The 13320-nt window shown below is 43.2% G+C and overlaps 1 protein-coding gene across 1 annotated transcript in view; it reads right to left on the reverse strand.

Annotated features, from left to right (window-relative positions):
• Nucleotides 1-12294, reverse strand: part of mtus2a (microtubule associated tumor suppressor candidate 2a) — a 29491-nt gene extending 17197 nt beyond the window's left edge. Inside the window, exons 1-3 of the mRNA XM_070917659.1 lie at nt 10216-12294; nt 8618-8852; nt 4900-5150 (exon numbers count right to left, since the gene is read on the reverse strand). Coding sequence (XP_070773760.1) covers nt 4900-5150; nt 8618-8852; nt 10216-12294 — 2565 coding nt within the window. The remainder of the gene's footprint in view (nt 1-4899; nt 5151-8617; nt 8853-10215) is intronic.
• Nucleotides 12295-13320: the final 1026 nt, after the last annotated feature.

A 13320-nucleotide genomic window follows, 5' to 3' on the forward strand; every position in this document is an offset into this window, starting at 1 on the left:
TGTTTTCACATTCCCAATGTCTTTGTCAGTCTGGACAATCAGTTAAGCTCATAAACAGTGATTAACATGGAGCTGGATAAAATACGCTGGGAGTTTATCAGTTAATGAACAGGCCCATTGAGCCCATCCTCACTGTCACTGCTCTGCTGCTTCAGTAAGCCTCTGCCATGTTAGTTTTTCCTCTCCTCAGAATGGCAGCCATATATAATTGGCCCATCTAATTTGCTGCTCCACTAGTGTGTGTGTGTGTGTGTGTGTGTGTGTGTTTGTGAATATCTGTGTGCGCACATGCACCATAGAAACCATCTGTTCACAGTGAGCTAGCATGAGTCACAGACCAGATCTGAGCCATGGCATCTGGGGTATGGCATCCACTCTCCTCCCTGCGCCAGTCCCTCCATACTTCTCTCTTTCCGCTCTTTTTTTTCCTTCCACATTCTCCCTTCCTCTCTCCCCTCTGCTCATTTTGACTCACTGAATTCGCTTTTATCGCAGCGTCTCCCTTCAGCCGTCCGCTCGGTTTTCCCTATCGTTCATTTGATTTCCACCATTATTTCATTATCACCCAAAGAGAAGACAGATAGAGGTGATGAGGCTCTAATAATACAAAGTTTGTTTTGGTGATTGAGTTTCCATCATGGAGGCAGTGCGGCTCGAAGGCACAGGCTTCATCAGCCTCCTTCTGCTGGATTCCCCTCTCTGCTATGTAACGGAGTCTGTCAATCACAGTGGAATTAACAACGTATCCCCTGGGTTTCTTACACGCACAGATGCTCTCTCTCTAATGCACGTGCACATACACACATGCCTGAGAAACCTTAGGGGATATCTACGAGTGGGCTAAAGGGAGGATTGGGTTAATGGCTAATCAATGTCATATAGAGTAACCTATAGCCCCTCAGATGCTAGACAAACACACACGCATGCTTATATGCAAACAGGCGATAAGAATCAATCAAGGCCATACCAGTTTAGCTCAATGTCACCTTGGTTACCTTGGTGTGAGGGTGTGTGTGAAGTAATTGCGTGTTTCCATTTTAGGTCTCCTGTGTCTGTGGTTTGTTTCACTCCAAATAATCTACAGTATATCTTGAAGGCTAGTTGTTTTTACTTCACAATTAAATACTCCAACAGTATTAAAGGGTTAGTACACATAAAACATATATTCTTACTTACCTCTTATACCTTTCAGATATAAAGTACATCTCTGAAATGTCTACCGCTATCCCGATACAGTGCGGTTGAAGGGAAATTTGTTTGCTGTGTTTTATTGGAACTACTTTCAGCCAGAGAAATAGTCCCTATGAAAACTATTGATATGACAGTGTGTTCAGTGGATTATCCCGAGTAGCTGGGACATTGTTTCTGGGAAGAGAGATTACGCTGTTGAATTTTTTGTGTGTGTAATTTGGGTGGTCCAACCCTTTAACAATGTGACTATGAACTAATGCCTGTGCATTAGCATATTCTTCCTCTTCCTCTGCTTCTCCTCTCTCTTCTCCGCAGACATTACCCATTGATCAGAGCAGGTTGACAAGCGACGACAGTGGGGAGTTTAAACTCCAGGGATACTTCCTCTAACCCACTTTACTTGAACACAGCAATCCTTTCCTCCCCATCGCTCTATTCCTTAATGATTCCTCCAATCCGTATCACCCAGAGCCCTAATGGAGTCTGCTTTGCTTTCTGATCAATGGGGAAAACGAGGAACTGAGCCCGGCCTTTCTTCTCTCCGTTACAGAAGGAGATACTGGCTTTGCAGCGGCTCCCCCAACGTCCTTGATGGAAAGATGTGTGAGAACTCATCTGTCAATCTGTCTGTTCTTTGATCTGAGTTAGAGCGCAGTGAGAGGGGGGCAAAGATCCCAGAGTGGCAGGTCGAGGAAAACCAGGTATCGCAAACAATCACCACATACACACTTCCCGTACTTCACAAACACTCACCTATGCACACACATAACGCACAAATAAACGTGGATTAAACAGAGCCTGAAGATTGTTTACCACTCTCACATGCTTAACTTTTCTGTCCCCATCGGTATTTCACCATCTTGCTGCGAATCACATCAGTCTACAAATGGATTTGTGCAGTCACTCCAATATTTCACATTCTGCCTTGGGCTACGTAAGGATTTCAAAATGCAATTATTTTGGGATAAAACCGACAATGTCTAAAATTAACTTTGAACGAAATGTCACCCCTATTTTTCAGCTTTTCTAAACTGCCCCTAGGACAAAAAACAAAACAACCCCCCTTACCCCTTTCATTTTTAAGGCTCTTACTAATTTTTGATATCTGGCCCTTTTCATACACAGTCATGGTTTTGCAGAGAACAATCAATCTGTAATGACTGAATCCAGTTCCAGAAAAGACATGGTACTTTCAAAGTTTTAAAGCTTCAAAGAACCTTTAAAAAAAAAAACTCCCCAATTTCCCAAAGAAAGGTCAGACGACCCCCTGGTTTAAGCTCGACAAGTGCTCACACACTGGGAGAGACAGAGCAGGATCTACAGTCGAGCCCAGTTTAGTCTGGAAGGTTCAAATAGAGCGGAGAGTTCAAATGCCTCACAGCTAAAGGTCACGAGCACCACACAGAGCCAAAAGAGGAAGTAAATGTTCCTGCTCTCCCCTCCTGCCTCTCTCACTGTCTTACACACAAACACACACACGCACACACACACACACACACACACACACACACACTCACAGAAATGAACTTCAAAGGCCCTTAATCTTTTGCCTCTCATGTCTATCATCCTTGATTCCATTTGGGTCTCACCGTGCTCTGAGCAGCATCAGTTCAGCAGCAGGAAGAGGAACATTGTGCTTCAGGCACTACTTTTAAAACTTGTCTTTTGCGTTCTGCTGGCAGGTGTTCTTGTGTGTTGTGTGTATGGGAGAGTGTGTTGACAGGAGTAATATTTATAAAGTGGTCAAAATGCCTAAAGAGGTTTGAACTACTGGTGATAAATTACCGGAGTAAATCTGCACATTAATATTGGCAGCTGTTGAAACAGACAATATGCTGACAAGCAAAAGATCGGGCCACTGTTATATTATCTATACTTATCTTTGGGATTTTGTGGATGCACTTGTTACAGTAACATCAAGAGTCACATTAAGTCTGATGTACATTGCTGAGAATAAACTTGTGATCTGTGGCCAGAACGTTGCAGCAGAGACTTACATCTCATTTCACTGATTGATGATATTGATATTTGCAAGTTAATGTATTTGGAAAAGTACAGTGCAAATGAAGCTATTATCTGGAGGAAAGGGGAGGATAAATTCAATACTGTTGATTACACTGCATTTGTCTCCGACAACAAACCAAAACACAAACGGAAAAATCTAAATATACAGCTGCAAACGGGAGTTGGTGGCACACAAGTGCCATGGAAACTGTATTTTTCGGATCATTACTGTTCTGCTAAATACAGATTAACTTCAGATGCTGGAGGGACGTATCACTTTGGACAACCGATTGCTATAGTGCCACAATATTTTAGTTTAGTTTGGGCCTTTATGAAACAGAAAATGAAAAAAAATGAAAGAAAACCTCCACATTTATGCCATTTCTTTCTTTTTTAAATAAACATGTTCTGCTCTGGAGACCCACGGGAGTCCTCTTTTCCTTGTTCCACAGTAGCTGACAGGGTGGCTCCCCCACATTGCTGCACAGTTTGTATTCATTTTCAACCAATGGGAGAGAAAAAAGAGGGATGAAAAAAAGTATGAGTACAAAAAGGAGGGAACGAGGGTGAGGAGTGATGACATAACAGGAGGCCTGACGTGCATGAGAGAGGAGGTGCTTACGTCAACTGTAACTGGGAGAGGAAGAACAAGCATTCCCTATGTAGGTCACATTAAAAACACATGCAGCTACCAGAAATTCAGCCAACTAACCAACCAGCCTGCCGAGCAGCATTGAAAGCACAACTGTAAGTGCACCTCCAGTTCACATGATGGGATCTGTTATTTCTACATAGAGTCAAGACAAAAAAAAAGTGGTTACAAGCTGAACTGTCAAATGGGGAAGTTTCATGCCAGTATATGAATCAATGATTTATCCCTGTTGTAGTACATTGTGGAAGTTCACATTATATTTTCTACTTTTTCCAAAAAGAAAAGGAGTCACCTGTCTGTAATACCACACCAACTTTGTCATGTCATCACCCTTTACTCATGAATCTTAAAAATCATCCTAGAGCAAAATTAAGCAATTAGTAACAATGTCACGATGTTCTGACCTCTAGTGTTAATGATAATGATTTTAATGAACTAATGTTAGTGCCCCTATTTGGGGCAATCATGTGTGACACATGCACAAACAAACTGATTAATGAACACACAATGAAACTTAAATGCATCGAAACTTTGTCTAACGATAATACCCAGCTATTAACAATTACACTATTGTACTGGCAATGTCTATTGCTTGAAACATCCCTTATATTGTGTCCTCATGTGTTATAGAAAATGTGCTTGGTCAAACTGCAGCTCTACAGTTGTAATTGACCTGGAACTTGTGTATGAAAATACTGAGTGGAGAATAAATTGCAGAGCGGGGTGGAGCTCAGTAAGAGAAAGCAAACTGTAACATAATGAAGGTGGGAGGGGGATGTTTATGCAAACTATATTCATGAGGGGAATTCATAGAAGAAGGCAATAAAGACAGTATGGTGATGATCATAGTGTACTCATGACGAAGCGATAAACTAGGTGTTTGTGAAAGTACCACAGGGATTAACAAATAGATACCGGTACATTGTAAAAAAAAAAAAAAAAACATTCAAGAAAATGTAGCACATGCCGGAACTTAAATATAATAATCAAATCTCACAAATGGCAGAACTGGTGTCAACAGATATGTGATGAGTGGACTCACGATGAGCTGTCCTGCAGGGGTCACTCTGCGTGCTGTCAGCAGAGTGGGCTGAGGACACGGAGGACACGCTGGAGCTCCTGACGAAGCCAAAGGCTGCCAGGCGGCCCGCAGGGAGACGGCTGGAGCTGAAGCCTGGGGGGCGCAGGCCTGACTGGCTGGCTTTGGGAAGCAGAGACCTGGAGGCCACGGCCTGGGGCGAGGCTGCTGCTGTCACTGGGGTGGGAGCAGGAGTGGGTGCATGATCGGTGAAGACCTGGTCATCTGTTAGAAAAGCAAAACATTTTAAATCATGTTGTTTGACAATATTTTGAAAACAGAAAGTAGTTCAACAGTTGTGAATCTACATGGGGTGTCCCTAGCTGAACTGACAGGAACCAGATAGAGACAGTAGTCAGACAACTCATCATTAACTGCATTTCAGCTTATGTGCATGGTAATTAGCTGCATTCAGTTTGTTTGAGCTGCAGCATGTGGTGCTGGATGGACAGCACTGCAAGAATAGGAAGTAAAATTGTGTGTGTGTGTGTGTGTGTGTGTGTGTGTGTGTGTGTGTGTACTGTAAACTCATTATCTACCACTCATAGCATAGCCGTGATATTTATTTCCCCCGTGAATCATTCATCATCCTGTGTTGACTAAGCTCTCAGTGGGCTCCAGGAAGTTTTCTGTGTTATGACTTCTACAGCAAGCAAATATAATAACTATATACACAACAACCTGCGAACAGCTGCTTTTGGCTCTGGCCGTGCTTTCAGACTGGGCTAGCGGCCAGCAGTTTGTCTCATGCCAACATTGTAATGACATTCGATATGACACCCATAATTTAGGACATAGATGACAGTGTCTTTCCAATACATACGTGTTCGCCTGTGTTTATAGTTCATTACATGATCAGTAATCCCTCATTATTATAGGTAGTACACTAATTGTAACTGCCGTTACCCAAACTGCATAGAAGCTGTGGCTCTGTCATACAGGTTTCTAGACTTTAAAGCAGAAAATAGAGTTAAAATGAAAGGCAGATTAAAAGAGAGAAGTAAATGAAGAGGAGACAAAACGTCTTTATTGAGGAAAAGAAAGAAAAGACAGGGAATCAAGGAGAGAAAGGGTGGATAAAAAAGTAATCATAGCTCCACAGTGGCAACTATTGTCAGCGAGCAACAGGGAAGAATCCTCCCTCACAGTAATCTATGGTTTCTAACAGCAAAACAGATGAAATGTGCAGGCATGAACAACCCAGGCTGCACACACAATCACACAGTGGGCAGTGGGCAAATCCACAGGCCTTGGATAAGAAGCCCCCACCTTGGCTATCCCAGCCTACAGTACAAGGTTTAGATCCTGGGCAGAAGAAGAGCATTATCCCCTGCTGGCTGCAGAGATAAGGTAGGAAGCCCTTATTTCCCCTCTATTTGGCACAGTGCATGCTACAGGGTAACCACCACATCAATACAAGAGGGGGGAAAAAACTGAGAGAAACAAAGTGGGACAGAAAGAAGGAGAGAAAAGTCTCCAGTGTAACTCCCCTCCAGCATCATCAGTGCTGCTGTTCACACTTATCACCTCTTTCCTCCTTCCTCAATATCTGCCTGTGTGCCATGCAATCTGTTTATTAGATTAGAGCTTGCTCCTCTTGAGTGAGAAGGTCAGGATCATTAAAGATAAATGTCCTCATTTCCCTCTTGCCCCCCCCACCCCCTCTGAGAGACCAGGGGCAGAGCCTGACAAACATCCACTTTAGCCTAGATATCACGGACCTAGGCTCCTGCTAAATGAAAACACACATTATTCATAACCACCTAAAAAGGAATGAGATACATGTATTAATATGACTTTGTCTGTCCTTCTCTCTGTCTAGATTTCACTGTATTCTACTCTTTTAGCGCCGTACTTTTTTTGGTCACCTTCTTCAGTGTTTCTCTTACATTTTTGTCACAAATTGCACCTGCAAAATACACTCTACCTGATAAAGTGGCTCACAAAAACTACCAAAATAGGAAAGTGTGAATTTGAAAATGCGTCATAAATCATAAAGCCCTGGGTGTGTTCAGCCATTCCAAAGATTTGAATAAATCCACTTCACCTTGCCTGTAGGTCTGAAACGCCACCTTCAGTTTCTCAATAGCCCCTGAGAAATGAAAACATCTCCAAAACATCCATTGGCTTTCTTTGAAAGGAAGAGCACCCTAACTTGAGATGAATTATGTAAATCGGGCTCAGACAAGTCAATGGGACAGGCGGCTGGGATGAGGACTATAATGACCAACCAATTTTAATTACAGCCCAAGGTGAATTGTGACAACCTGCATGGATTTCCTCAACAAAGCGTTAAATTGCATGTTATTAAATGTGATACTTGAGTGCATCGCAATCTCTGCAGAACTGCTTGAGCAAACCACAGGGCTTCATTGCTGTGAGGAAGGGAGGATAAGAGCCTCAATATGCAGAAGTTACAGTAGCGTCGACACAAACGTCCTGTCCCGTAAGTGGAGGATCCTCATTATCATAACAATATAGAGTTTAAAACTTACACAGTAATTATGTGAGTAGTTAGAGTACTTTAACTGTTATACAATAGCTATAAAGTATAATTACTATGATGTGTGTATGCAAGATGGAGAGATTTCCCTTCACAAAAGCCTGAAAAGTTATAATTCACAGTGATGAAGAGGAAAAGAAAAATAAAGTGCTTACTGGCACTTTGTTAAAGGTTACGGTCAGATTTCTCTACGAGATGGATGAAAAACAAAAATAAAAACAACAGAAATCCCTTAGATACATACCCTACACACGCAAGGATGGACACACAATGCTGACCAATGCTATATACACATCATCTATTTGAGCTGGTGTTTATCCATGCAGTGTGTGTCGGGCAGGATGCTGCAGGGATGAGAGATGATTCCAGCAGGAAGATACTGACGTTACTTAAGTGTTAATTGCTTTGCACTTCAAAGCCTGTAGTTCCCAGAGGGCCAAGCAGCACTGAGACAACATACATATGTATTAATAGGGATTATGATAAGGAAGCCTGGAACACCATAACACTATGCTGATCAATTCTCTATTTGCAGTTTTGGATTGTGTGTGTGTGTGTGTTATCTGTGAGTGTACATATTCACATGTATGTGTATTTTTACTGTGTGTCCGGGTTATCACGCTCAGGGAAAGAGCAGATCAAATATGCATGGAAGTGATAAATGGCACAGCCTTCCAGCTGTGTGCAGGGCGATGAGCAAATTTCATACTTCAATATTCCAGCGACAGCCGAGATGTAATGTAAATCTGACTTCAGCAGTCAGAGGTGGTATCTGAATCATCTGAATTAGAAATTTGCTGTGTGTGGAGAGAAAGTGTGAGCCAGCTTTTATTTATTTATTTTGTTTTGTAGATGGCAGCTTTCTGGAGCAGAAAAAAAGTCCCCTCAGAGTATTTCTTAAAGCCCTCCAATCAGATCAGCCAAAATTAATCTCAGAGAATGCATTTTAATGAGCTGCCTTCATCTCACGCCAATTTGAGGGAGGGAACAGTCCCACGACTGCTCGTTGCTGCAAAGGAGAAGAAAGATAAGGTAGCTCTCTAGTGTGTCAAATTTTGGGTTACGTACTGTAGCTCAAAAGAGGCCATCTCCATCTGGCATTCTAGTTGTTTTCTGTGAGGAAATGTAATGCTGCTCAAAAAGCAAATGTTGGAACTTTATTAACCTGCGTTATCTTGGCTTTTCTGACTGGTCGCTGGGCTGACAGGTTGGACTGGCTGGCTGAAGACCAGCGTTGACCTCTGACCCTGACCTGGTCCTCTGCCCTTGGCTGAGCTGGCAGTCGTCCTGGTGACGGCTCCCAGGCCCAGGCGCAGACCTCTGCTAGAGCGTAGGAGACTGCCGCTCCCTCCCGCCTGAGCAGCCGTCCGGGCCTGCAGTGCGTCTTCAGCATTGCTTCCTTTAAAACTGTCAGATCTTCCCACCTAGAGATACAAATAATGACATTAACTTAAAAATACTATCAGCTAATTCTCTTATAACATTTTTGGAGTTCTGAAGCATACATCATTTGAAATCACACTAGGAGCAGAAACCATGTCAATTCTCCTTGAAGAGTAACTTAACACTAAATCCACTTTTTTATTCATTTTCTCCAGAGAAAATCCAATAATTCTGTCCTCTAGACCCCCAAACATCTGTGAAAAATCTCTAATGTAACCTGGGACACTCTGCCCTGAAACTGAAAAGAAATATTCATAGTATTTCCAGCAAAGGGTCAAAGTTTATGTGAATAATGATAATATACTTAAAAAAAATACTGGGACCATTCAACAAATTGCATATTCAGTACTTGCAAATTCAATACATGCATGTGTTTGCCATGACTGCAGAAACACCTTTGAGCTTTCACAGATGTTAATAATGTGTGTCATATTAAGTCCAGGAGCACCTATTGGGACTTTCTGCTGGCATTCGCTGACATGCTAATTTGTTAACCAGCATAGTCTGGCTGCCGTGACATGTTTAATGTTGTATATTTTGCCTGTAATATCGTGGACAGACTGGGCATCAAAACATCCAATGCACCCTGTAATCCAATAATTACATTTTACATCTGTCATTGTGTCCATATAGACTATTTGTTATCAAACATTCTGTACGAACAAAACAAATAATTAGAATATGATAAGGCTGATCGTGTGCAATAGATCCAGAGTGTCCAGAGACCTGATTGATCTGTGAGTATAGGTAATAAACAGTCTGATAAAACCAGTTGTGTAATCTAAGACTCAAGTACTGTACTTTAGTAAAAAAAAAAATGTGACAGTTACCCTGTGTGCTGGACAAAATGCTAATGTACATACAGTGACATACAAAGTGTTGAGAATCATCTTGTCCCTGTGGGCTTTGTACTTCAAAATACATTAACTATTTATTTCCACATGCTGGTGTTTGACGCTGTATGAATATGAATGCCAAATGAAACTATTTAATCAGAATCAATAAGGGATGATTTGAAAGCGATAATGAGCAGCTCATGTGAGAGTGGGAATAAAATGCAGAAGAGCTGTGATCAATTATACATGGTTTACTGTGGGATAGAAATTATGGACATCATCTAGCGAAACTGCTATGCAGAGTCAACAGATTTAAGAGAAGAGGTTTTGTCTTTGTACTTAATGTATATAACATACTGTATATCACAAAGTAATTCTCTCCTGCTAATTGATATGGGAACCATCATTATTAAATCCTATTTCTGTCCTGTCTTATACTTCTAAGAAAGATTTATAACAAAAACCTTGAAATGAGAGAAGTATAGTAAAGACTGCACATAATACTCACCCCTGATGGTGGCCCGTAGAAGTTGTCTGCTTTGCTGCCCAGTTTCGGGGGTGCTGTGTGGCTGTGTGTGTGTGCATGTGGAGCGGCATGTGTGTGTGCAGGGGGGACAGTGTGTGTGTGTCCAGGGGGCCTGATACTCCTGCTCAGCATTCCTGATGGGAAGATGTTTGTCTGCATCTCTTGGCGGTACTTGTCGTAAAGCAGATTGGAAGCACTGAGTACTGGGGCTCCTCTGGTCTCTGTGTCAGGCTTGGAGGGGTCTTTTGGGGTGTCTTTGAAGGAAGTGGGTGCTTGGCTGTGTGCGTATGCTGAGAGCCTGGATGGTAGAGAGGACACCTGATAAGGTCCGTCAGCAGCCTGGGGCTTAAACTGAGGATTCTTTCGGACATAGGTAATGATTTTGGGCCGAACTCCTTTAGGTTTAAGTTTAGGTGATGGGGAGCTCTCTCTGTGGTTAGAGCTCTGCTGGTTGTTAAGAGGCGCTTTGGGGATTCCACTTGTGCTTATATTGGTTTTGACTGGTGCTCTCACGCAACTGTTGCCATAGCCCTGAGCTGATGTCATTACAGCAGGGTTGCATCCTGACGGGATGTGTCTAACCACTCCAGGGACATTCCTGGAAACGAGGTACATGGAGGGTTGCCTGCGTGGTGAACCCTGGGGTGTCCTGAGAGGGGAGTGGGGAGGAGTAGATGACCTGGAATCAACCCCTGTCCTGTTGGGACTGGAGCAATTCCTTCTGTATGTGAGCTGCGTCTGGGGTCTCTTCTCTAAAGTGGAAGGATTGGAAGGACTTGAATTGCGCCATGCAGTTGTAGCCGGCTGTTTTTCTACAGGTGCAGCCTCCCTCTGGGCTGCCTGGTTGGGCTGCCTGGACTGTGAGACGCCAGATGTATTGTACAGGGGGGAGAAATCTGAGGGCTCACGTAAAGATGATTTTGTAAACTTTCTGTTTGACCAGTTACTGTGTGAATCTGGAGAGGGGTCGGGGGAAGAAGGTTGCCCTGTCTCAGCTAGATGAGCATTGGGCTCTGCTAAGCTCCTCGCTCTTCCCATCTCTGTCTGACAGAGGGGTCTGACGAGCTGTTGCCGCCGTGGTGGCATCACCCTCTCCTCAAATCCAGCCTTCCTCCTTTGGCCCAGCCCCCCATCAGAGGGCAGTCTATTTCTATGATGACTTCCCTCCTCCTGTCTCTGATCCTGGCTGTAGTATTGAGGATGGCCATGATTCTCCTGAGGATGCGATGGCGGGGAGTTCTGGTTGGCATCTACATGGGCTGCCCTTCTTCTGGTCTGGGCTGAGGTAGTGTTGTTTGTATTGGGATAAGAGTCGGTCTTGGAGTTGGACAGAGGGGAGAGAGACAGCGCACCTCCGCTACTATCCAGAACACTTGACAGGCTCCCGCTGAGCGAGACGGCCGACAGACTGGAGACAAACACATTAGTCTCAGACTTGGACTCCTTCAGACCTCCCTTCCATCTCTCCCTGTCTCCTGCTCTACCTGACCTGGTGTCCCTTTTCTCTATTGAGACTGTCACACATGTGTCTTGCTCTTCAGTGCTATGACAGGCAATCCTTTTCTGCACCTCTTTGTGCCTCTGTATCTTGCTCTCCACTTTGTTGCTGTCATTGTCATTTCTCCTCACTCCGATCGAAGCAGAGCTGGCAGTTGAGCTTGAAGATATGGACATGGAACCCTCATCTTTTACATCTCTCATACTCCCTCCATCGTCTTCCTCCTCATTCTCCTCGTCTTGATCCCTCTTACCCAAGAATGTATGTATCTCCTGACACTCCAAAACCTCGAACTCTCTGAGATCAGACTCCATGCATTGCTGCTCAGAGCCCCAGATCACTAACTTGTTGGGGGATTCACTCTGAGAGACCAAAGGAGGGATGGAGTTCGTGCTGTACGCTGTGTCCTCTATTAGTCCTCTTCCTTCTTGACCACCAATTGAAGATAATTGATTGGCATTATCATCCCCAGCTTGGGGAAACTGGATCTGGGTTTTGTTTCCAATCTTTTCCCCTCTGTCAACATTGACCCTCAGTCCCTGGAAACCAGTTGGGATGCTCATGTCGGACCGATTCTTTTGGCACGCTCAAAGACTCCTGCAGGGTGCTGAGGCCATCTATGGAGTTACAAATGTGTCTTCCCTCCCTGTCTCTCCTCTTGAGGGTCGGTGTGATGATGGCCCTTCAGTTGATTATTCCAAGGACAAAATGTCATCTCATGAAATCTTTTTCACTTATCCTGCCATTTATCCTGCATTTACTGTGTGCTAACAACACTGTCTTTGATGGCTCTTCAGGGAGATGGAGGTCTGTTCAATCTGAAATGAAAGACAACAAAGGAAAGTGTAAGTAAGGGCAACAAGTAAGCATACCTGAAAGGCATCCACTTCGGTAGAAACCCTTCAGTTTGTTCCCCTACAGAGCCACTTACGGCGTTCTATATTTAGTCTGGTCTGGGTAGCACCAATTTCTGAAATCAGCTTTGCCCACAGTCTCATGACTCATATCAATGGATGGTCATTTGAAATGAAACAGAACTGGCTGCCCATGGGACAAAAAAGGCATATGGAGGCCTAACAGGAAGTGACAGTCTTGGAGCTATTTTGATTCTACTTTAAATGCATATATACAAGCACCTGCTCAAAACATTTTACATTAAATGATTATAATGATGATCAAATTTGAACATAAAATGTGTTGTGACTGGTGGCTAAATACACTCAAAGAGTAGTAATGTTCATATTATAACCAGCAAAAGTAGTACAGCGTTAATAATAGGAATGCAATTATCAAATTATGATGCATGTTCACTGTAGGGCAGAATGAAAATAGATCATTAAAGAGAGAAGTGGATGATTGCTGAGGCTACAGACAGTTTGTATGTAAGTGAAGGAATCACCCTAGGGATGTCTGATGAAGACAGTAAGGAGGAAGAGAGGGAAGGGTGCAAAGTGTTTTGTAATGAGCTTTTCTCCTCAAGAGACACTGAAAAATAGAAGACAGAATGAAAATAGCAGAAAAACATCTGCAATAAAAGTATGGTCCAACCATTTTGGTTTTATAGAATATACAACGCCAGCAAACAGAGT

The sequence above is a fragment of the Enoplosus armatus genome, chromosome 13 (genome assembly GCF_043641665.1).
Source record: "Enoplosus armatus isolate fEnoArm2 chromosome 13, fEnoArm2.hap1, whole genome shotgun sequence".
Classification (NCBI taxonomy): domain Eukaryota; kingdom Metazoa; phylum Chordata; class Actinopteri; order Centrarchiformes; family Enoplosidae; genus Enoplosus; species Enoplosus armatus.